Consider the following 27,733-nt stretch of genomic DNA (forward strand, 5'->3'; position numbering starts at 1 on the left):
AAGGCTAAAACGAAGGAAATGATATACTCAGCGACACCCTATGGCAAATAACCAGGGACTATTTCCATTGATACAGATGACGTATTGGATCAATCGAAAGACTGAAAAGGGGGCCTCGAACAGTTCAAACCAGTCATACAATTAATAAATTATGCCAAACTATTTACAATATGCGTAGGTATTTCTCACGAATTTTGTATACTTACAATGTTATCCAAAGCAACTAACATCAATGTGACCAAGTACATAACCAATCAAATGGTTGCATGCAAAGCAATATTTTTATTATAAGTAGGTATGTCATCACTGTCTCGTTTAGTTTTATTGCGGACGGGGCAAAATAGGTCAGTGCGTCGGGCCTCCACGTCCAAAATCCGCCACTGCAAATAACCACCCTTAAGCGGACTAGTATGGGTATAGGTTTACCTAATAAATCTCACTACTTATTCCTTATTGGCGACCTTAAACTGACAAATCTGGAATATCAATAACTGGAAAATTAGTGGCGTTCATGAATAATAACTAGGCATCCATTTATGCTTTAAATTATTCGTATGAGGTGTGTTTAAAAGATAAAAGTGCAAATACGATACAACTGGACACTAACGATTCTAATAATGTTGACCTCTAGGCCACGCGCATTTAATTACCATTCATGGATGCAACTCATGGTAGTTATTACTGCTGATCAGGTGTTCATCACTAAGTGCAAAGTTCGGAGTGTCTGGGTATAGGGAATGTACGAGATTCCTCGTTGGATGCGACGAGAAGCTAAAAGTATTAGGCGCGGTTAATGTGAAAAATCAGTAGCGCCTGCTAGATTATGTTAATTCCACCCTATCTTACTGCTTACTGGTAATCGAACCTGGAGTCCCCGGATGAGAAGCCAAAACCTTACGCACTGGACTACGAGGGTTCTGTACTTCTAATTTTATTGAATCATGACGGGTAGCTGGTTAGAAAGGATGGCTTATGATATTACGGAGTATTAGACGTAGCTCTAAAAGTATTTATGTATGTATATACCTAACATTAATAATTATTATAATACGACTTAAAAACACTAAGAATAATTACAAGATAAAAAGAACTTTTTATATTGCACGTTTTTTAATTTTCTGTTGAATCATATAAACTTGACAATTCTATGTAAGTACCTATTAATATTTTAGGACAAATAAGGCAATTGTCAACAAATCATTTTTTTGCTATTTTGCAACAAACAAACAAATATAGAATACTGAAATGTCATTTTGATTTCCATAGTAACGCACGTAGGTACCTATATATTAATGATTTAGTTGCTAGGACCACCTCCTTAGCAACCAATAATAGTGGATTGGATTACGGATTTCTTCCGAAATAACTTTTCATACAAAACAGAATTAACTGAAAATGAATTCAATTATATTTAAAGATGGCTAAAAGTATTAAAAGAATGCATTGGCATCGTGTTCTGATATATTCTAAAAATTTCAAATGTCTAACTAGTCGGGAAGTTAGTTAAAAATCGATTGCAAGATTTTTACTGGATAAACAACCACCGGAAAAACAATAATACGAGCTAAGAAAAACGTGGTAAAAAACGTGCTAAAATACAGTTACCTAAGATTTGTCTGTATAATCTCACAATAAATAAATATTACCTATTACTTTTGGTACAGTTCGGTTATGAGTAGGGAATCCAATCCCGAGCCAAAATTCTGATCCCGGGATTTCGGGATTACAATTTGATAATCCCGGGATCCCGGGACTGGTCCCGGGATTTGCATTTTTTCCATAGTTTTTTTAATATTTACAAATAACATTGATACAATCGGGCAAAAATAAATAATTTATACTATTTAAGACATTTTTATGCAACGTTTTCGTTAGCTCGTATTCTTATTTGTCCGGTAGTTGTTTAACCGGTACAAATCTTGCAATCGATTTTTAACTAACTTCCCGGCTAGCTAGACATTTGAAACATTTTAAATATATCAGAACACGATGCCAATGCATTCTTTTAATACTTTTAGCCATCTTTAAGCAGAATCGAATTCATTTTCAATTAATTCTGTTTTGTATAGAAAGATATTTCAAAAAAATCCGTAAAAAGGTAAAGACTATTATTGGTTACTAAGGCGGTGGTCCTAGCAACTAAATTATTAAAATATACGTGCGTTACTATGGAAATCAAAATGAATTTTTTCAGTATTTTACATTTGTTTGTTTGTTTGATTTTTTATTTAATTCATATCAAGTACAATTTTGAGCATATTTATTATAATAATTCAACAGAAAATTTAAAAACGTTGTATATAAAAGTTCTTTTTATTTTGAAATTATTATTGTTAATTATGTTAATTGTTCAATATTGAGGATACATAAGTTTAATGGAATAATGTAATATAAATAATAATGTTAATTTAACATGAGATTGCTGTTTCTGGTAGTAAAGACTTAATTAATGGGTTAGCTAGATTTAAAATAGTAATGCAAATCGTGGTGTATGGCCTTTTCGCTTCATAAATCTAATTAATCAGCCAAATATGAAACTGCCGTATAACTTATAAGATTATGGTGGAATTACTTTGTTAAAAGTGCGAAGAATTGTTTTTTCCAATCTTTCTCATTTTTATTGATTTATGTGAAAAAATAAAATAAATCGGCAACTTACATATGGATATAAATCAAACTTCATTCAAACTCAGTTTATTTCTAATTTAGTTATTTGTTATTAAATGTATTTTTTCTGTTATATTTTAGTTTTTATTTTATTTTCATAAAAATTGATAAAAAATCAATCATGAAATCCCGGGATTATGTTTACCAATCCCGGGATTCGGGATCCCGGGATTGGAATCCCTAGCTATGAGGAATACAGCGGAAAACACATTTTGAAAATACCCGATATATTGGATTATTTGTTAGTTTAGGTTAGATTAGGTTGGGCTAGATTAGGTTTGGTTTGGTTAGGTTAACCTAACAAATAATTCAGTATATCGGCTATTTTCAAAATATGTTTTCAGCTGTATTCCTCATAACCGAACTGTACCTTACTTTTTTTTTTTAATATAACGATTATTTTTTGCGGATAAACCGCGAATTTAACCGTTTTTAAAATAACACTGAACACACTCCCGAATGCGAAGTGATTATTTTAAAACCCCTGCCGCATTCATCCCTTGGCACAAGCCCCACGTGTTCACACGTGGTACGCGCGGGGGTCACATGTCAAGCCGATTTCCCTGCATAATATTAAAACTATTATTTTCTTTATTTAATCTTTTTTTCGCTTCACCCACCTTCTCAACGAGAACACATCCTGTTTCTTTTCAATACATAATGACTGTTGCCAAGTTGTTTTTATTCTTAGGTAGAATTACCGAAGCTTTAATTTAAAAAAGAGGGGAGTCGCCCCTATTGGATTTATCGCGATTTTATTAGGTGCGCGTGCGCGGAATTCAACGGTGAAATACATAGGGAGACAGTAGATAGATTGTTGTTATAGTCTGTTGATACGTTGCATTTGTTAGGTAAGAATTATTTCGATTTTCAACGTCATCAGTTGACTTTAAATGCATCGTTTTATCTGTTTCGTGGTGAGAAACAGATTTTAATTAATTATACAGTTAACAGTAAGGAATTTTGACGGGTGTTTCTGGTCCATCATTCCATCATTAGAAAATAAAGTTCTAAGCCAAGAATTCAGGGCCGCGCCAAGGATGATTTCCGCACTCCTTTTCCCATTACAGTTTAAAAAAATGTTAATAATTTTATATAAAATTGTGCAGCATGCAACTTTTTTTTAAATGTATGGAAGAAAATTATAAGAGAACCCTAGAACCCTACCATTTAAATTATAAAGAGTATTTTTGAAAAAAACGTTGTAAGTATGTCCTTATTGTGACATTACAAATTATAAGTTTAAGACGTTCACAACATGACATGAAGCATTATAATAAAGAAGAAAGAAAAAAAAAGAAAAGTAATAAAGGGGATAAAAATGAAAATATTAAAAGAGAACATAATAATATTTTCTTATATTATAAAACATACAAAAGCAAAAGCAGTGAAAATACAATTATACATATATAGAGGTTCAAAAAAGTACACCGAGTTTGCTAAGGAGACTCTATTTTAAAAATTTATAAAATAGCGTCCACCTAAACTCACCCTCACGCAAGTGGAAAATATCAACACCCGAAGCAATTCAGTTAAACATAGATATCGCCCTCCCAATACATACAGCTGTGATGTAGATATTAGTCGTATATCGGAGAATTAAAACTATAAATATATTTTGCGTGCATTCTTCGATTAGCCGCCCTACAGCAATATGCTACAAATATTGTTTGATTGATATATTTCAACATGGCATTCATTATTTTCATGCGCGCATACAGAAAATGGTTTTTTACTACCTACTATTATTCCTTTTACCTAAATAACTTGTATTTTTTTCCGTTCCTGGGGCGGTCCGGATCCAAAACCCCCTCTCCCTTGTATGCGCGCCTGATTATTTATAAGAATTTAATTACCTAATTAAAAACAATCGGTAATTTTGCCGCCCGTAAAATTCTGCCGCCCGGGTACTAAGCGCCCACAACACCACCAATTAGTACCTAACCTGGTACGTAACCTAACCTAACCTAACCTAACCTAATGACACGAGCAGAAACGCCGACCTTCAGTTAGTGTTTGTGGCAGAGTATGGTTTAACGACATAACTATACAAATCTAGCCTTGTAGTCAATTCTACTTCTCAATACACGACTTCTCACGACACGGTTCAGACAGGATATATAAGTCCCATGGTTCTAAACTATGGAAGAAGCAGGGAAGAAATGGTCGAAAGAGACCATGAACAGGTAACCAGTAGCGTAATCGTTTAGTAATAGGAAGTAAAATGTATGTTGTTAACCTTTTCTTTGTAAATGTAATAAAAATTTTACGTAAAAAATTTCGCCTCGGAGAATCGAGACTGCTCAAGTGTAATTGGAACGCTGTGACCACAGGCCTCGAAATGACACGTCGCGTAGATTTGGCGCGATCTAATTTGGAAATAATTTCCGGGAAATCTCCATTAAACTTAGAAAATAAGTTATGGGAGAGATTGTTTACGTAAAATTTAGCAAGTACATGCTTCAATAACTTTTATAGCAATAATGGAAGTGTATGAAAATCGGAAAAGAAAATTGAATATTTATAAATTTATATACTGTATAATTGTAAATAAAGAATTTTAATACTAATTTTATCAATACAAGATAGAAGCTAACTACCGTTAAAAAATACTGTAAACGCGTACCTATATTTATAGACGCGTAATTATAATTATAGATTTTGTTAATACTATAACTCACTGACTATAATGAATATTGTAAAAGTAACAATTGGAAAAACTTAAGATTCTGGTATAAATGGGTTTCTACCCATAAACAATAATAAATCTTAATCGCGTCTTGGGTAAATAAAAGAATCAAATACTGCAACTAAAAATACAAATTGACGTGTGACCTTGAACTTTAGCTGAATTCTGTTCGACTCGAATTTACGGCCCAGCTGTGTTAAGTTGCCAGATAAAAATAGATTCAAGGTTACGTTTAGATTACTATGGAAAAGCCACTATTAAAGACTAAATAAATTTGTAGTCGCTTGTAATTAACATCTTGTTAGGATTAAGCATTTAAATATTTAAGTTGAAATGTTAAGTATAATATTATGGAGTTTCTACGTAATAATATTCGTCCGGAAGGTAAATATCGAATGAAACGTTTTCTGCGGGAATAAATAGTTTTATTAAAACTTAGTAAAATTCTATTGGCCTAAAAAGGCCAAGAGTGGTGGAAAGGACTAGTACATGGGTGTCAACCTTTCGTTTTGACATTTTAAATTTAAAGACTGCCATTCCCTTATCTAGTACCCGAATACCTATTCCGATACCTCGTTGGAAAGCTAGAAACTTTCTCCTTCGTTCGAACACGAAAAATCATATAAAATCAACTATTTTGCTTACGTCACCGTAACTGCGTATTTAAAGGACATGTTCTAGAGGGTGCTTAAAACACCCCTATTAAGTCTTAATTTTGCGGAAATAAAGTAGAGTAAATTTAACCCGATTTAATTAGAAGATATCTCTATAAGAAAGTTGCCAGGAACGGGAGATATACGTAAATTTATCCCGTGAGAGAAAGATATACATCTGCTATCCCTTGCGGACTGTTTCCTGTTAAACCTCTATCCAGAGGGTATAAAAGGTGACATCCTTTTTCCGTAAATTCATTAGTTTCTACACTCTTCACCGGCGAACTTCAACCAGCAGCAGTCCTCACTGCCAAGTTGTGAGACACGGTTCTCAGTACATTCGCGATTCATACGTACCAGTAAGTCCCCTTCGGCGGGCAAAACGTAGCGCGAATAACACGTATCTGTCGGTAGTGACGTCGGCCGCTAAAACGTAGCTCGAATACCACGTATCTGTCGATAGTGACGCGCTCGCGGAGTAATTTCATTTTTCATTACTCATCATACGAGGTGACGTAATCGGGATAAATTACGTGATCGGATTTGTTTTATAAAAACAAATTAATAAACTCAGTCTGTAATAATAAATTTTACAAATCTTTTCGGGATTATAAAATAAATTTTTGAAACTTTATTAAGTAAACATAATTAAGAAACAAATTTTAGTAAATAAATTTGTAAACATTAAGCAAACCTTTTGTAAACAAGTTTTTAAACACAAATAAATATTTGTAAACATGCTGTGAACATAAATAAACTTTATAAACAACAATAAAATAAATTCTATTCTTTTTTATAAACCTAATACTGTGTGACCAAAGAATAAATTATATTTTCTTTCTTATGGGAAAATATTTCATGAATTAAAAATATCCAAAGAATATCTGCGTATACATTCTCTGAATTAGGTGTGACTTTTTGGGAATTTGTGAAAGATTTCACAGAGATCCTATAGTGAACAAATAAATAGTTTACTGATACTTTAATGAGATTTAATTACGGGAACAATGACAGTTAACCTTATTGTGTGACCGTGAACTCTAGAACCCGAATAAATTCGGCACCACACCAGCTGAGAGTTTTATTCGGGAATTCAAAAGTTGTGATACTACAAAGGAGATCCACCTCTCCTAGTTCATCACTAGTCTCCTCAGTGACGGCCCGGTAGCATTATTGAGCTAGCCGTGAGCCGGGTCATGTCACTAACCTAACCTAACCTAACCTAATGTAGGCCTCCGAATCCTCGGCTAGCTCCGGGCCTGGAGTGGAGGTACATACAATTTCTTGGAGAGCAGGTAGGCACTTATTATAGTTATTGAAACACCAAGTTCTATATTATATACTAATTTATTAGAACCATAACCACGATATTTATCAAATGTCTAATTTAATTAATTAAAAGAAAGTCAGTAGAACACTTATTATTATAACTTAGGATTTAATATCTTATTATTAACACTACGCTAACGCCAGCGAGATTGCGCGAGCACGGGACCTTGTTAAGAAAGGTTGAGGACCGGGTCCAATGATCAAGGAAAAAAAAATACGCGAAAAACGGCTAAGTCGATGATTGACGTTTCGCCCGCGATCTGTCAGAGTGACAGTAGGTATCGAGGTATGGGTACCGACCAGTAGGTATTTGTACCTTGGCGAATACCTCTTCACAAGTCTCGGCGACTTGTATATAAAAATGCGGATAAAATTACGCCGCTGACCTTCGCAGGTTCAGGGTCGTAAATGCGAGCGAAGACTGATAATGAAATTAAAAATAGTGGGTTTATATGCAAATCTGCCCGATTTCATCCCTTAGCTCAACGTTTTGAGGGTGACAAAATTAATTAACGGTTTCCTTACGAGAGTGGCGGAAATTGTACAATGACTAATCACCCGCGACATCTACGTAAGGGCCGACTAAGTAAAATTATAGGCGCAAGTCGACGCTCGCCGATGGGCGTCGTCGCTCACGCGTCACGTACGTACTTCGGGTACCTGTCTGTACCGAGAGCGCGTAATTGATGTAGCAGTACCGCATTGTTTCTGGGCCAGCCCCACGAAAAACGCACCTACGAAGGCGTGCGCGGCATCGACGGATTTGTGGTTAAATTACCTATCGATACAGCACACCCCCCGCGTGGTGGCGCTCTTCATGGCTGAGGGAGGGGCGTTCCCGCGGCGGCCGGCCTTACGGGCCCTAGCGGCGCGAAGGTACCTCTCACTCAAAAACAAGAGTACTACAAAGTTAGCCTGGATGATAAGGCGTCATATGCCAGTGGTTAAATTGGCATATTTGTGGCACCAGGCCTACGACAGCGCATACCAATCCTTCGGCCAACTACCGTTGGGGGGCTCAACTTTGAGGCGCCCCGACGGCCTGAATACCTACTTGACGTTGGTCTAAGAACATGAACTCGGTAGATTGTTAATCTGACTACAAAATGATAGCTTAATATTAAACAATATCAAGCGGGGAAGTTACTTTATTCTAATTTATAAATGTACTGGTCGCGCAATCTTTCTTACATTAACAGCTAATATAGCTCGGCGTCGCCACAGGCACATACTTACGACTAGTTGACGGACGTTATTCCGTCAACCAAACATATAGGCAGTAATAATTGCTTAGAACATACTCATACCTCGCCGATCAAAGATTTCCCGCACTTTATTCCAGTACGTGGTCTCTTCGATCGACCAAAATCATTGATCCGATTCTCCCGTCGCGCGTGAGCGTGATGCCGTCATACACGCGAGCGAGAGGGGCTCTGTCACTGCAAAGCGGGCAAATTAGTATCGCGAAATCGATTTCTACACATACGACAGAGACGCCGTCGTATGTCAGAGCAGGAAAGCTGCCAGAATACCGATTCGGAAACGCCGCGCGCGGAATGGCCGCGAATATTAAAAATCGGATTTAATATGAAAAATTAATTACGCGGGATCGTGATTATAATCGGATCGATGATTGCCCTACGTGTTGCTATGCTTTGTGATTGCACATACGTACAAATGGGAGCTTTCGCAACAGGCCTATGAGCATATGTTAACAATTATTGTGCCGTGTACGTGCGACGCGTAGCGACATCGAACTATATACCTTAATATTACGTACATCTTAACTACCTTAATTATTATATACCTTCAACGCCCATCCATAGTCCCCCTTTATTACTTGGTTATCCTTTGCATTACATATTTTTACATTTACCTATTTACATTACAATTTATATTACATATTTACCTTACATCCCAAATTATATTTTATATCCAATTAATTTTAATTACCCCCTTATCTATACGTATATTTAATTACCATTTTAATCTTATACCTTTACGGCTTAACCATCCACAGTTCACTCTGGGAAGCCGTGAGACCTGTCAGAGCAAACTGCGGGACTTATACCTATGAAATATTTTGTTCAGCTTTGCCAAGGGTCGTCATCATTCCATCGGTGGCACATTGACTACCAGGGTCAGACCGAGCGGCTGGGGAGCACTACTCCTTATGGGAGCGCCCCCCACAGGGGCAGAAAAACCTGTCGGTGACACTAACCTAACCTAACCTAACCTAACCAAGATATTCCGAAATATTTATCAGTTAGGACTGAATTTATCAATGATTAACTTATTCTTAGTGCAGTTTTCATAATTTCTCTCAACGTCATTAACTTATATGGGAATTGTTATGTAGATTCCTTGGACTGACATGGTGACAAAATGTTGACATTCGTTGACAACCGTCCGTTCCCACTGATTTAATTAGCAATAATTAATTTGGTACATTATCTTCAAAGGTAACCTCACATTGTGTCTTAAGGCTATACCATACCTCAGTTGAGGCATGGTCTTAAAAGATCGTGGCTAGGCGATGCGCGGATTGTGCAAATGACGCGAGCCGAACGAAATATAATTTGTCATAAAAATTCAACATGCGTCCATTTAATGTTCATTTTATTGTTCTATTAGTAACAATAATAATATATTCATTGACATGTTTTTCAAGTAAATGGGTAACGTTTTTACTCATCTTTACACGATTTAAGAATTAATTCCCCCATCACCATCACGAAACAAATTGACGTGTTCACAGCTCGACATTTGCTCTCCGATTGCCAGCGAGTCCAAAATTTCGTCGCACCTATAGTTGAAAATTATTTTCCGTTTCACTGAAATACCGTCTTAAGCATTAAGCACGTGTTCAAGCAATATGTGCTACCAACGCTCACGTAATATGCATATTGTGAAACATAATTCAAAATTTACGAGTAGCGCGACGTGGCATGGAATGGTGCAAATTGGGCATAACGTGTAAAGATCACAAAAGAAACCAATGGATAAGAAAGCAGACAGGAGTACGCGATGTGATAGACGTCGCAAAGCAGGTGAAATAGCAATGGGTTGGACATGCCATTTATTTATTTTTTCAAGAACTTTTCTTCTTTTTGTATTTGTTTTACAGCTCGATGGCTTGTTCTATTTATTCTAAATGTCATGTTGTGAACGTCTTCAATTAATAATTTGTAAGGTACTCAATATGGGTTTTTTTAAAAATTGGTCTTTATTTTCTAGCATGTAGATATCTACAACATGCATAACTACAGGAAAGTCAAAGAAATTCCAAATTGGACAATAGGCTGGACATCTCGCTCGATGAGTAGACAATAGACAATTGGTGTCATACGGTGGTACAGAACAGTGACAAAACAGAACATGACAAAACAGAACAGTGAAAAAACAGAACAATGATAAATATAACTATGACCTTTCAGGAAAAATATAAATTTAATATTGAAATTGACCTATCTCTATTATATTAATAGAGTTTTAATAGCACAGATTTTCAATACGCCATAATAAATCAAATTATATACCTAATTTTCGCATTCCTAATCGCTAGAAAGCCTCAAATAAACGGGACTTTGCCGGCAAGCTTAGGATATCTTTATCAAAATGATTAGGTGACTAGGTGCAACGAAATAATGACCTAGCCTAACCTAACATAACCTAACCTAAATAGATTCCACAAAAATTAATGTTTCATTTTTCCCCTGACTGTTCTGTTTTGTCACTGTTTTGTTTTGTCATGTTCTTTTTTGTCCGGTTACCCTTTCAATATATCTCTAATATCTGATGTATCTATTCATCCGTTTATAATATATTTTTAGGTGTATATTTAAGTTAGAATAATTCTTTTTATATTGTATAATTAAATGTTCAATTTCAAAGTTTTATTTACGTGAATTCAATCAGCAAAAGAGGATTGCGTTAATAATATTTTGAATATCTAGCTAGATAGCGGGTAATAAAATATTTACGTAATAAGAATATAAAATAATTATCCTTTACAATCGTTTTGCCAGTTTTGCGATAACAGGGCACGAAGGTCATTCAAAGTAATTATTCAAATAGAATTACTTAATCTTATTATTACAATGGACAATGTAAAATACAGATATACAACGACACTTTCAAATTATTATTTGTTGCAATACTGTTTATTTATTCTATACAAATGTCCACCCCCAAAACATTTGTGTAAAGGCCTCATTAGACCAGCAGACTCACAGACCCAGCCAGATTCAACGATTGTCGACATTAAACAGCAATTCCATGGAATGATTCAACTTTCAACTACTAACTCGATCGTGTTGGCCATTGATTTGATTGGTTCATAATATACGCTCAGTTGCTAGTAGGTATAAACAATATATAAGTAAAGGAACAAATGAAATTTAGACAAATAATTTAATTGTATTTACTAGTGTATTATTATTGTCTGTTAAAATATTGAATACAGTCGGCAGTCTTTATTATGTTGACGTCAAATTTGTGTTGTTATGTCAAACGCAAGACAGGACACGTTCGCGCGGTCAATCATGGAAGGTCAATCTTAATTGACGCGATCTCGAGATTCGGGATTTCGTTATTATGAAATATTAATTGAAAAAACGATTTTTTTTAAATGAAATAAATTAACAAAATTTGAGTTCGAGTGTGTCACACAGTGTATGAAAAAAGTGGACAGAAAACACAAAACGTTCAAAGACTGATCGGGGCACAATAATTAAGCCAACGTCGACTCAAAATGAGAGCAATTTTTCAATATCAGGGAATTTTGTCTAAAAAGCGTACGCAGCCATTAACAGTCTGTGTTTTTTGAAATTCTATTTAACAAGTAATGTTTTGAATTATTTTTGTTTTCCTACTTTTATTTGTTTGTCTTCTTACTTAAATAAAAAAAATTGGAATTCTCCTGTTTATACACTGATTTTAGAATTTTTTTTTTAATTTTCTTGATATCTCGAGAATTCTTTTCTGGAAATCCGGAGATAAGAATCTCGAGATTGAGATTTTCTCCGGAAATACCCAACTCTACTCACGACTCCAGGGAACGATTTAAATGTAACTTCTGGCCTGACCACTATTGTCATTATATCTACCAGTTGCGAGGGGTGGAGGTAGGCTGTTAAGATTCAATAAAAATAGTGCACACTAAACTTATCAGTCATACCTATTTGTTTTCATTGAACTAAGAACACAATTTGCTGATGATTCTGGTTAGTTTTTAAAATTCAATTAAACCCTGCTTAAATCAAACAGCCACGATGGCCGCGAGGCTAAAGCGTTGGCCTTTGGCGTCGTGGGTCCCAGGTTCGAATCCTGGGTCTGGCACAGGGAACTGGTCTGGCAAGTACACATATTATTTTTCAATTTGTGTATGAGCCAGAGTATGTACCTAATAGGTTGAGCAAATGGCTGACATCCATTTTTAGTAAAAAAACAAAATCTGTTAACACAAACCTTTACTATGTGGAGGCCCATATTATGATCCTATTAGGATCGGACATGGTCGGAAAATCAAACCATAATTGTTTAGGTAGGTATAATATGGGCGATCCGACAAAATAGTTGCAAACTTTTTCGATCATACTTATTTGTTTTCGTTGAATTAAGAATACATATTTATATTAGGTATGACCTATAGACGGAGTTGGTTATTTTTTTTAATTCATTAAACCGTGCCTATATAAAACCACAATCGATTAAAAATATTCTTTTATCTATAAGTAAAATATGTTAAAAGATGCATGGTTTAATGACATAATTTTAAATATTTTATAAATAAACGAATATTTTTTGACTATTATCTACTATGGCTTGAATCAAGGTGACGCATCAGTGAAACGCCAAATAATTTTCAACTGTAGGCGCGACGAAATTTTGGACTCGCTGCCATTCAGTGAGAGAATGTCGAGCCAGAAACACGTCAATTAATTCTAAAATCGTGTAAAGATGACTAAAAACGTTACCCATTTACTTTAAAAAGAAAACATGTCTATGAATATATTATTATTGTTACTAATAGAACAATAAACAGAACATAAAATGGACGTATGTTGGATTTATATGATTTATATAATATTTCGTTTGACAGGCGTCATTTGCACTCGCGACCCGCAATCCGCGCATCGCCTGGCAACGATCTTTTTAGACCGTGCCTCAACTAATGCATGGCCTTAAGGTTTAAAAGATTTTTAAAAACTAACAAAACACCATTTACACATTGTAGTCTCTTAGTTTAATGGAAACGAATACGTTTGACTGACAATGTTTAGTATCTATGCTTTATTTATGTCGGATCTTAACAGCCTACCTCCACCCTTTGCTATTGATGTATATGTTACGCCGAATGTACGAAATTGACTATTACATGAAATGGGTAAAATGTTAATGACATTAATGGCAACAGGCTTGACTATTACATTGTAATAGTCAAGCCTGTTGCCTTCCTTATTCATGAAATAGGTAAATTTTCTGCCAAGTGCGTGAATTCGCCAGGGTATGGAATTCTTAAACTGTCAACATGACAGTAGAAAAAGTGAATTTAATACGAATGGTTTTATTAGTTATAATTGGACATAATATAATATTATTATTATTAGGTTAGGTTTTGTAATTCTGAATTCAACTGAATGTCCATTTTGAGGTAAGCTAACAAGTGTCAACAAACTATCATAATATCATACTATCACAAACAAACAATCGACCATTGCACGATTGATACCCAAACACGAATCAAATCGCGAAAATACCTTTTAATAAAATTCTTCCGTTATCATAGTTCTAGATTTTTTTGGGCATAGTAAATGGATATGAACGTCATTGTAGTTATTGATTGGTATATTTTTATATAATCAATGACATTTGACACATTTGGTTAGTTTGATTAGTTGCAAAAAAACACCACCGGAGCGCGACCATCTATTTTGACCAATGCATGAGCATTTGACGCATTTGGTTTAGTTGCAAAAAACACCACCGGAGCGCGACCATCTATTTTGACCAATGCATGAGCATTTGACGCATTTGGTTTAGTTGCAAAAAACACCACCATAGCGCTACTATCTAATTTGCCCAATGCATGAACTAGGCAGAAAAATTACTGCCGAATTCACACACTCGGCAGATATTTTACATAATTCATGAATAAGGCAACGGGCTTGCATTTTTCATGATTTAGGCAAAATTTTGTCCATTTCATGTAATATTCAATTTCGCACATTCGGCGTAACATACACAGCAGATTTTGGAACTGGATACATTTTGAAATGAAAAAAAGAGATTATAGTTTCCCATGATAGTGTGTAATTATATTATGGGTAGGTGTGAAAAAGGTCGGTGCTTTACAAAAAAAAATCGACTTTTTAAGAATATATTTTTTTATTCATTTATAAATAATACAATCTTCTTATAATTTGCTTATATTATTATCTCTTATACATAAATTAGACACAATGGTTGCAATATAAAATTATTATTCACCCACTTTAATACAATTTATATTATTATTTATCGAATGAAAATACATTTTTTTGACATCCTTAATATTACAATATACATACTGTATGTACATGTACTAATTCATTACATAACCTTTGAAAAATACAGGTGGTTTATGTAAGTATTCGATGTACAAAACTATGTTGTTACAATACAATTTTTACCATTTAGTTGTGAACAGTTTTTGTAAGTTTCATCGACAACAAAAATCAACTATTACTAGGCTTCAAGTATTCTTAATATAAAAACAGATATTTTATATTATAAAGGTTATCATGAACGCCATTTTGTTTGATCAAAACATATGTTATTATTATATTAATAGAAAATAATTTATTATAAATTTAGCAAATAATTGTATTTATAAAGAGACAAGATTACAATATTGTTACTTAACAAATATTAGTTTGTAAAAGTACACTATTTTTGTTATAAGAGAAACTTTTTATTTACCAATAAATACTTTTTTCATAAGCCACAAATACTTACAATTATTATATTTATATTTCTAATGTAATACTTTTTTAAAATTAGATACAATATAAGTAGACATCATTGAATTTATAAATATTAGATAGGTATTTTGAGATACAGTTTTAACTACCTAACTATTTAAATTTCATTTTAAACAAGCCATTTAATACCAATCGTATTTGAATCAACCTTAAATAAGCAATTAATAAAAAGAATAGATTTCTCAATAAGAAATAAGTATTAACTGTAAGTTAGGTGAAAAAAATGTAGGTACCTACTTATTTGACTGAATTAGGTAGGTATTCATAAAGGAAAAAATATTTTTCTAAGAATTTCATATCTACCATACAAAATCAGCCTACAATCAAACCTCAATATAAGATTATAAGACATAGACGTACTGCCATATTTTCATCTATTATTTTTATTAAGTAAACACATTCCCTAGATTGCGATGGATTCAGATTCAACTCTCGCTCGGTACAGATATTATTTTAAATAACTATTAAATTATGTTTTCCACATTCTTATGACTTATTGAATTAAAATACCTTTAATTATAATTATTAAAAATTAACTTGAGATGTAAATACCGTTCTTACTAGGCTTATTAACGATTGTAGATGAAAAAACGACAGAACATAATGATCATAATAATATCTAATATAATATTTTTAAGATTTAATTGCAAGTTTCTGACACAAATAGTACCTAAGTAGGTACTTAGCTGTCCCCATACGGAAAAAGGCACCTTTTCTAAAAAAATCACAAATTGTACGGATAATGCTCTACGCACAATTCTGAACATAAATTATAAAATTTGACATATAAAGCGGTAGTTATTCTAAACAAGAAGACAGTATAAAGAGACACAGCATCGATTCAAAATATACTGGTTTTTGCTTATACCATAAATCAAAAGATTCATCTACCTTTTTAAAAACTTGCTCAACAAAAGTTGAAAAAACGTGAATGTCTCATGATCTCAAAATATGACTTTGGAAAATAACCACCTTTTTGCTTATGAGGGCAGTATGGGGTATCAATACATTTTGTACAGGTATGGCTTTTAAAGTGAATGGATATATTATATTGTATCTAGTATGGATATTGCCGTATAATTTAATAAAAAAATTGGACAAAATCGTTGAAAAAAAACTAAATGAAAAAAAAGTTACATTCTATAATAATAAATATTGTAAAGTTATATGAACTGAGGAAATAATATATTAAATTTGATAAATTGCAAGCCATTTAAAAATCTTTTATGCAAAGTAAAAGAATCCTAAAGACCTTTGTTATTGAGAATAAAATCGTATGAAACAAATCATGATCAATCTATTTCAATCGCTATAAATTGGCATGTTATTGGTAAATAATAATAAATCAACAGTTTGAGAAGATTATTTCTAATAAATATAGTTACAAGCCAAACTTTGGGAATCAGTCTTATAAATTAAATGCATTATTGAGAGATTGGCCCCGTATTTTGTATTCTCTATTACACATAAGAAAAATAATACATATTTTCGACTTAGGCGCAAAATAAACAAAAATATTTTTATCAATAACAAAAAAATCCTTAATATATTACAAATCACAAAAGCTTAATACCTAATCAATAGCACACGTTATTACAATTTTATATTTTTATTGTTGACTTACATAAATAAGAAAATTAAACCAATCATAATATAGTAAAATTAAAACTATTTACTTACATTAATTAAGACTAAATAAACTAACATTTTTTTTATATACTTACAGGTTTAATTTTTATCTTTTTATACTTAAATTGTTATAGTATTTACATATATTTGGGATGACACTTTGGATGAGATGATTTTTTTTTATTTTATAGATAACTTAAAGACTACTTTATTAATTATATTTTTAGATACTTATATATTATTTATATGACTTATAATTTAATTTAAATATTTATTTCTAATCCTTATTGTCTAATATAACATCTTTTAATTGAGCTCAATCAAAAGAAAAGAAAAATTCTCAAACACATTACTGAAATTCGTGAGTTAACTTTTTATACATAAATCATTACATCAACCAAACTTATAATATAAACACTAGATATTTTAATCGAACTATTGAAAAATACCTACCTCGAAATAAATAATACACAAAATTATAAATACATTTGAAAACATGAATAAGAATGCTGCACAGTATCAAAAACATTTCGTAACATTTGAAAAGCATTAAAAGTACTATACATATTAGAACTCATATTATTAATAACAAAAGTTACCTATGGTATTTTTAGACCAATATATTATTGTGAAAAATACAGTAATGCATGTTATAATCGATGACGAATTGTATTACAATCGATGTCAAAAACTTGACTACAATATGGAAAAACGCAGAGATCATCGAGCCTAAGTGTAAATGAGATTCTGAATTGGAAACTGAATTTAAATATATATTCAGACTATATGGTTTTATTATATATATACCCAAATACACACATACTGTACCATTTATTTTTATTGTCATGATATAATATATTACTTTCCTCCTGGTGTGAAAACTGAAAATTTAGGAACGTACTTATAATCAATGCAATTCGTATTTTAATTCATAAAGTGGTTTTTTACTTTATATAACATTGCATAATGGCACATTTTAATTGAGACGATTTTACTAATTGTAATCTAAAAAATAAACCATTTGGCATGTAATGAAAGGTGGGGGTAGGCTGTTACGATCTGACACAAAGAGTGCACACTAAACTTTGTCAGTCATACGTATTTGCTTTAATTGAAATAAGACCATACATTTCAGATAGAATTAATTAGTTTTTAAAATCAATTAAAAATTAAACCAAATCATTATAATTTTGGTATGTTATGGGCGATCCGAAAAATATAAAGCACACTTTTTCAGTCATACTTGTTTGTTTCTGTTGTATTAAGAAAATGTATACATTATTACAGGTGGTGTAAGATAGTTTTCTTTTAAATTCATTAAGCCCTGCCTAAACCAAACCTTAATAGATTAAAAATATTCTTTCATCTATAAAATATCTAAAATTATGGTTTAATTATATATTAAATATGGTTTAAACGATTTTTTTCTGTTATCTACTATGACTTGGATTTGGCAGGGTTTAAATGAATTAAGAAAAAAACTAACCAACACTATATTATATTATATAAATTCTAGTCTTAGTTTAATTAATACAAATACGTACTTATGACTTTTAGTGTGCACTATTAATTAATATCGAATGTTAACAGCATACCTCCACCATTCGCCAATGAGTAAACCAAGTATGATGAATTAAAATGTGAGATAGGTTACTGTGAAATGATCGGTTCAGAGATGAATTATTGGTAGGTATAGTTATATACGTCTTAGACAAATATTAGCAGTTAAACCAAACTAGTAAGTTTTAATAAACTCTTTGAATAAAAGCCTCCTCACAGGAAAAAAAAACATCAAATTATAAACGTCAATATGATAGGTAGGAATTATTAACGTGGGTATTTTCCCTTAAGGCTATTGTAGCAAAAACGTTATATCCGTAATCAAATTATCTTGTATGACTAGCTTTTCAATTGTTGCGAAATGCCACAATATACTTAATATATTATAGTATTACCAACTCAGTTACGAAATATTTTCATTTTATTGTAACCTAAAAATATTGACTGCATTTTTGAAAAACAATACGCACTAATTACAAGAAAAAATCAACCTTCAATAATAATTGCAATACGTCATTACACAAATGACGAACTTAGAAAGATAAAATAATAGCATGGTTTAATGGGATATTGACAGCGCAGATGATATAAATTAATTATTATAACAGTTTATGATTTATGCATTTTCGGGTATTTCAGTTCCCTGGGAGAAACTATAGTTTTTCTAATTGGCGCTTGAGATGGTTTGGCAATACGTTTTGGATAATTAATACAAAAACGCTCTACAGTTTATTCCCTGATATTATAGGTATCTAATTTAAATGAAATTAAATGACATATTATAATAATAATGTATGGTATGTGGTATTTGTTCGATTTTTGAAATTGGTAAATTTACATCAGCTGTTTTCTGACCTCTTTTGTTTAGAATGTTTATTTAATCACACTATCGGAATACTGTCATAAAACTAACATATTATTTTTGTTTTTTTTTCGCGGTTTAAATGAAGTAAATAATGTTTCAGACTATTATAACAGCATTTCTCTAGGTACTTATTATTATCATACATTTATCAAATACCACAAAAATAATATAATACTATTTACCCAAAAAAATAGGATATTATATACTTATAACCTGTAAAAATGCAAATTCTGTTGCTAGGAATATTTATTAAGTATTTACCAGGCGAGGGGTGGAGGTAAGCTGTTAAAATTCGACATAAATATTGCACACTAAACTTTATCAGTCATACTTATTTGTTTTCATTGAACTAAGAATACAATTTGTGGATGGTGCGTGTTAGTTTTAAAAATTCAATTAAACCCTGCCTAAACCAAACCATTTAAGTATGATATGGGCGATCCGATAAAAAAAATAGTGCACACTTTTTCAGTCATACTTATCAATTCGAGGGATTAATGTCAAACAACACTATCTACAAAAGTGCAACTTTACAGGAGAGCCAAAAATCGTTATTTTAGATTCTTGTAACTCAACAAGGGAAATGTTTATTTATACCTAATGTTAATATTTTATAATTTATTGTGTATTGTACATTTATCCTGCATATGATGATGTTAAAATTTATAGGGATAGTTTAAAAAAATATATGAAAACAAGGTTAACTTATGTAGTTAGCGTTAAACTTTACTGACGATTTAATAAGAAATTAGAAAAGATTGACATAACGTTGTTTGACTATCATGTAGCCGTAAATGTAAAATAACGTTATCTCAAAAAAAAAAAAAACACTTTTTTGTAGATAACGTTGTCTGACTTTAAGCACTCGAATTGTTTTCGCTGAATTAAGAATACATATTACAGATGGCGTTGATTAGTTTTTTAAAATTCAATAATCATTACCTAACCAAACCATAATCGATTAAAAATATCCTTTTTGACTATTATATACAGTAGAATAGTTTAGGCAGGGTTTAATTGAATTTAAAAAAAAGTAACAAACACTATCAACACATTGTACTCTTAGTTCAATGAAAACAAATATGTTTGACTGACAAAGCTTAGTGTGCACTATTTATGTAGGATATTACCAGTCTACCTCCACTCTTCGCAACTGGTATTGAGTTACATTATGATTTTTAACGATTAAATTAATATTACTTTCAACAGTAATCAATATTAAAAAAAAACTTGTGCTTATACAAATTACCTGCAAAATCCATTTAAGTTATTATTATTATAGCAAAAAAAAATGACTAGGCATAAGTCTCTTTATTAATAAATTATTATTTGGCAATATTTTTGTAACTATCACGAGTATTTTAAAAAAAAACAGCATAGATTTTTGACTCGGTCTCTTCAATATTTTTAATGTTTTTTTTTAAATTTATAATTCCACGATTTAATTTTAAAATCGTGGATTTTTAATCGACATATTTCCTGAATATATTATAAATGTTGCAAGCTGCATAGTATTTTGACATAAATAATAGAAAGATACAGTTAGAATTGTTTTAATGCCAAGAAAAAAAGGTTACTTAATACATTATTATTATTCTAAGTTGTTTGTAATTTATAAATAAAAAAAATACTTAACCAATAAAATCAGAAACTATAAAAAATACTGCGGTAGTAAAGGACGTGTTTAATTAAGTAACACTTAGTAGTAGATATCTTTGCATTGCCAGTGTAAAAAAGACCGTGTGCAGTAGTTTGTCCCAGGATAACAATCACTTACACGTACAGTATTGTATACAACAGAACAATGTGTAAGTTTTTTTCTTGGCACTAAAATATAATCAAAATATCAGAATGTAATATAAATAATAAATTAATATACAAAGAAAATAATAAGCTGTGATTGGAGAATACTTGCTAGAAAATCTAACTATTCCCAGTTCAAGAATGTTGAGACCTGGCAATGTGCACAAAGAACGATACCCTATCAAAACTCTTCTCACCACACATGTTACAAGTAAATGGATCCTTATATCCATGATAGCCCATGTGCATAGTATACATAATGATGTCTTTAAAGACAATATCACAATGCTGACAGGTATAACTATCAGAAGAACTTTTTGGAGGTGGAGTTGTCTCTTTGACTTCTCTTGCCGTAAAACGATAGACGCTATTGTTTTTAGCTTCTTTTTCTGATTCGTACTTGTCTTTAATTGATTCGTACAGTTGGGTCTGGACATCTACTTTGATTTCCACATCTTCCATTTCTTTATCTTGTGCGATTGTTATTTCTGGAGTTAACATTTCTGCCAATCTTTCATCTACTTGTTCCACTCTTGGAACAGATCTCTCCAATTTAAAAGCACGTCCTTTGCGACGGTTTTTAATACTGGCTGTTGGAGTCATTGGTGCGTTTGATGTTATAGGTGGTGAGTCTTGTTTTGTTGAACTACTTGTAAGATCAAGTGCATCTGGTTGGGTATCCATACGTGGAGAAGAATGAGGCGAAATACGGCCAGGATGGTTTGGAGAATACGGTGAAGTTCTCGGGGAAGGTCTATCTGGTGACTGCATTGTAACAGTTGGAATAAATCCCGGAGCTATTTGAGTATATTCTTGCATGAATCTTGACTGCATCATCAAATGTGGAGGCACGTCTTGAATTCCACGCATTTTGTTATTATTATCTTCATCTCTTGGTGATTTTGAGCCATCAATATTCTTTGAAAGGATTGCAGGTTCGTTTAAATTGTTGTTGTGTGCAAAAATTGGATGCTGCAATAAGGAACCATAAGGAAAATTCATTCCGAAAGGGTTTTGGAAGATTGAATGTGTGTGAGAAGGCATCATATTATTATTAAGTCCAATATTCGATTCCTCGTGATGTTTTCCATTGCTACGTTGCTTAGGTCCTCTTCGAGTGCCGTATACGTCAATAATAGGCAAAGGGTTTGGAGTTCCGTCTTGGTTTAGGACCATAGCTGGTTGATGTTGATATTTTCGAAGATGTAGCTTTAGTGAGTGACAGTATTTGGTGGCATAATTACAGTCAGCACATCTATATTGATAGATATTGGAGTGAGATTTCAGATGAGAATTAAGCATTGACTTATTGACGCAGGAGTATGAACACTGTGAACACTGGAAAGGCTTCGATCCAAAATGATTTCGCATGTGATATTCAAGATGGTGTTTATACTCAGTCACAAACGGACATTTGGGGCAATTGAGCATACGTTCTGGCTTAATATGGCTCTTTGTATGATCCCAAAAGTCCAATTTTGTTACAGCAATAAATTCGCATTGCTTACATTTAAAAGTTTTGACTTTTCCGTGTGAATTTACAGCGGGGATTCTTAACCCTGGTTCTTCATCACCATCAGCGTTAGATCCTTCAGGACTTGGCACTCCATCAGAGGTATTTGCCCATGGTGGTAAAGGCGATGGGGATTTAGGTGGCGTAACAGTATTCTGGGCTGATATTCTGCTCTGATTGTCCGGGGAGGTTTCAAACCCTGGAGGCGTTAGGGGTCTAAAATTCTGTGGTGCTTGTGTCCTCGGGGGGGATGAGGGGCTCTCGCTGCGGGGAGACTGGGGGTTAGAGTCATGACTCGATGATGATGGAGACGCACTGTGGAATCCTTCCGAGTGGCTGGAAAGGAACCCATTCACGATCGAAGGCTCCATCGGTTCTTGTTTCTGAAAAGAAACAAATCATTAAAACCATGAACCAAACTAGATAGTTATTAAGATGGTTACTTATATAAAATACACGTGCCTATATATCGTTTTACTACCAATACTTTGATCATTATTCGGTAAGTATATAGTTTTTAGCACCTTAAAAGCATAGTAGGTATCTACTCGAAATTATATCTATTGGATTCTGGCCAATGTACCTAATTTACCAATTATTAATATGCCTCTACAATTCGCGTCAAAATGTAATATGCGCTTTCTTTTAATTTTGAAAAAAATGATTTAAATAAAGATTTTTATGAATGTGTTTTGACACTTTATTTATTAAATCAATAAAAAATATATAAATATCTACTTACGATTAATCTATGATGAAGAGGGACCCAGGGTAGTGTTGGAGCCCTAAGGACTGACGAATCCCAACCAAGCATGCTGTGAAGAGAAGAAGAAAAAATATATTATTAACGACAATTTATTAGGTATGCAATGTATTCTTACAATACTATAAAATTTATAATTTTATTAATATTTATAACTGTTCTTTGCAATTGAATTAAACCTGTGTGATTTCGTACCTTGGTCGTCATTGCTAGCATAGGTAGATAGGTGAGTAAAATGATTAAATAATTCATGTTTTGTCAAACACACTTAACGACATCTTAATTACATATTTTTGGATCTACGTGACCAAACAGCTTATTTTTAATATAATATTTTGTAAGACAGGTCTCTTAATGGCTTAATATATATTTTTTTCAATGCCATTGATTGTTATTATTTATTAATGACAAACGACGCACTAGGATTCGTCGTTTCAGGCCAGTTAACAATAAATTTAATAATATATATTAATAATGTAAACACACATATTTAGATGTGTATCGACTACTTTATATGTAGAAGGTATATGTACAATACAGTAGCGAGGGGTGAAAGCAGGGTGTTAAGATCAGCCATAAACAGTGCACATTAAACTTTGTTAGTCATTGTTTTTATTATATATATTAATATTAGTTGGGCATCACGCGAAAGGACCGTAAGAGAAACGAATGGGTTAGGAAGCAGACAGGAGTACGCGATGTAATAGACGTTGCCAAACAGCTGAAATGGAGATGGGCAGGGCACATGCTCGCCGAAAGGACGGCCGCTGGACAAATGCCGTCATCCAGTGGTACCCAAAGGGCACAAAACAGCCACATGGTCGCCCTAAAAGCCGCTGGATTGACGAACTGGTAAAGTTCGGCGGAAATACGTGGCAGCGAACGACACAGGATCGAGAGAGTTGGAAGAAGCTTGGGGAGGCCTTCATCCGGCAGTGGATTGACCCCGGCTGATGATGATATATATATATATATTAATAGCTTAAACACGGCTCTTTATAATTTATAAAAGGGAAGTTAAACTAGTGTTTTAATGCATAGTGCAGCTTATTTGTAAAAAAAACGTATTTTTGGAATTGTTAAATTCCGCTCGATCGTTAGATTATTAAGTTTTTTCTCATTCCTAAACAATTTTCCCAAATGGAGTTAGCAGGTTTGGAGATTAAGCAGTGAAAATGGTATTTTACTGATGAGATCGCAATGTCAAACTGTTCATAGACTCAGTTATGCAACCTAAATATGAGAGCACCTATTTCAATACCTACCCTTTTATGAAGAGATGGTGTTCATGAAAGGGGTGAAAACAAAACAATGTCAAACCACAAATTTATTGATATAACTCGAAAATAATATCAGAGCTGTAGTTATTTGTTATTGATTTCAACCCAAACATATTCCCTTATACATTTAATAGAAAAAAATCAAAAATCTTACTTCAAACAAAATATGTCTACCTAAATAATAAATAATTGAGTTACTACAAACAGTAAGTTAGTAATTTTCTCTATTTAAAGCATGTTATCAAACAATAAACAAACAGTTAACTATATTTAGCATAATAGATAATTGTTAAGTGAGAGTGTGTATTTTATTAGTTAAGAGTAAATAATCAGTAATTTTGTATTGATTAAGTTATTTATAAATAAACACTAAGGCTGTTTACATTCATTAAAATATTTTTATCATATTACAAAGTATCTTGATACACGTAGTTTTGCAAATAAACGAAAGCAGATTGAATTATTTCCGCTACCAGTTTGGTTACATTTAAATTGTACGTAAAACATTTCACCGTAGTACAGTTTGCCGTGAGTTTTCTTATCGGAAAGAGATGACCGTATACTATACGGCCTCCAATAATTGTATTAGATTCAATATGAACATTAATTCAATTTTCATAGCTGATTTTGGTAAAATTCATGAATTCAAAAATGAAAACCTAACCGAATTATGAATAATTGTTTTATCAACGTACAATTAATATACTTTGACTAAATAAATAGTTGGTACAGTAAAATTGTAAAACAGTAATTGAAATGAATTTCTTAAGAACTTACCTTAGTAAGTTGTCAAATTAGAAGAATGTATTTAAAAGAATTGCCAATATGATACAAATGCCAATTAAAGACTAACTCTTAATAAATTCATATGCCTATAATATACCTACTTCAAGTATTAACAGTAAGTGTATATAAGTACATACCTGCCTACCTAATATCTAAATGTAATGACATATTTTAATGTACGCAATTATATGTTGAGAGATATCATCTAAGCATTTATGTATCTTTTTGGGTTATTCCCAAGTAAAGTAGGTATATATATCCAGTTCTGTCATCATTACAATGTGCATCTGTAATCAGTGATTTGCAACCGGTTGTTCGCGGTTCACTTTTGACATGTCAATCTCGGAATCATCCCATTTAGATAGACTTTGATCTACATTAAGTATCATATTAGACTAATGCTCAAGATCATACTAACTAAAAGCTGATTTTAAGCATAGTTTAAAGACTAAATTGACATATTATTTTGACAGATTTTAGATTATTTTGATGGATGAAATAAGCTTATCATTGTAGTCAGCTATAAAGATATTACCTACATAATTTACCTTGGCAGTATGGTGTCTATTAAGCCAGGATAATTAGATAGACATTAATAATATATACTTAATGACTACGCATGTGAGCAACATAATGTATCCACCTATCATAATACTAATATCTAAACAAGTAAATCGATAATATCTAATGATTATAATTAACGTAATAACATATTACTATCGAGTAGCGAAGGGTGGAGGTAGGCTGTTAAAATCCACCATAAATAGTGCACGTCATTAGACTTTGTTAGTTATACGTACCTATTTGTTTTTACTGAACTACAATATACAAATGGTGTCGGCTAGTTTTTTTAAATTCAATTAAACCCTGCGAAAACTAAGTCATAAAAGATAATAGTCAAAAAATGCTCGGATCTAAAAAATATTTATATCGAAATGTGTCTATACTAATACGTATTATAAATTGTTTGTCCGGTTACTAGCTACGGCACTAATGCAATCTAAAGAAGTTATTTCAAAAATTTCACGCATACAACACATACATACAGTTACAAACGTATTGTAAAAACACAATGTCAAAACCAGTTTCATACGGTCTCGCCATCTGAGGTTGTAGTTATTTTAGCCTAACGTGTATTTTTTTGTAAATACGTACCTACTTACATTAATTTAAGCGCGCAGTATCTGATGCCAAATGATCTCGCGGTCAAAACGCTCAACTATCGTGACAGTAGAGTTCGAATCGCAATTGGGCATTAGTTTTTTTATGGACCCGAACCCCCTGGGTGAACCCCGGAATATCTGCAAATTATGTTGCAAACGTCTGGTCTACATAATATCAAAGTTGGTAAGCATACTAAAATATTAAAAATTGAAAATAGATGCAAAGGTCGTTAAATGCATTCTTGTAAATTTCATAAACATTACAGGCAAATAGGTAAGTACTTAATTACAGTACAAAGTTTTGGAACGAAGGTCGCCCGCGGGGTTTTAAAATTTGTTTTAATTCGTTATAACGATAGGAAGATTTCATTGTAATCATAGATACTGCCCTAAGTTTAAAGATAATTTAATTAATTATTTATTAAGACTTAGTGTGTCTATGCCGACGATATAATATGAACAGAAACTGACTTAAAAAACGGCAAACGGTAAATAGTAGAAAGAACAATAATATATAGGTACATTTGATTAATTGAATCATTGATTTAAGTACTCTCTCGCATACAAAATTATCCATATCAAAATAAATATTATCTACGTTAATACAAAGACATGAACTAAATTTAGAGTTCATTTTAAAGCTCTTAATATCCGACATAAGTAGTCCACAATAAACTTTGTCAGTCATACTTATTTGTTTTCATTGAACTAAGAATACAATTTGCAGACTGTGCTGGTTAGTTTTTAAAAATCAATTAAACCTTACCTAACCAAACCATAATGGTTTTGGTATGTTATGGACGATTCGACAAAATAGTGCACACTTTTTAATTCATTCTTATTTGTTTTTGTTGAATTAAGAATACATATTACCTACACAAGATGTTGGTTACTTTTTTTAAAATTCATTAAACCTTGCCTCACCAAACCATAGTAGATAAAAAAATATTTTTCGTTCTATAAAATATCCAAAATTATGTAAGGATGGTTTAATGGCTTAATTTTAGAT

At 32.4% G+C, this 27,733-nt stretch overlaps 1 protein-coding gene across 1 annotated transcript; it reads right to left on the reverse strand.

Annotated features, from left to right (window-relative positions):
- Positions 1–21,354: 21,354 nt before the first annotated feature.
- On the reverse strand, positions 21,355–23,549 carry hb (zinc finger protein hunchback). Its single transcript, XM_085951169.1, has 2 exons — positions 23,475–23,549; positions 21,355–23,115 (listed from the first exon to the last, which is right to left on the reverse strand). The coding sequence occupies exons 1-2, from the start codon at positions 23,544–23,546 to the stop codon at positions 21,355–21,357; spliced, it is 1,833 nt and encodes a 610-aa protein (XP_085807295.1). The 5' UTR covers positions 23,547–23,549.
- Between the last annotated feature and the right edge of the window lie 4,184 nt (positions 23,550–27,733).

This window comes from Rhyacophila brunnea, unplaced genomic scaffold, assembly GCF_057557595.1.
Source record: "Rhyacophila brunnea isolate RB1 unplaced genomic scaffold, BYU_Rbru_1.0 scaffold_24, whole genome shotgun sequence".
Taxonomy (NCBI): Eukaryota; Metazoa; Arthropoda; class Insecta; order Trichoptera; family Rhyacophilidae; genus Rhyacophila; species Rhyacophila brunnea.

Excerpts from the sequence above, each read along its gene's own strand:
- hb (XM_085951169.1), bottom strand. The coding sequence starts at position 23,546 with ATGCTTGGTTGGGATTCGTCAGTCCTTAGGGCTCCAACACTACCCTGG. Across the intron at positions 23,116-23,474 it reads CTCTTCATCATAGATTAATC|AAACAAGAACCGATGGAGCC; the intron begins GTAAGTAGATAT and ends GTTTCTTTTCAG.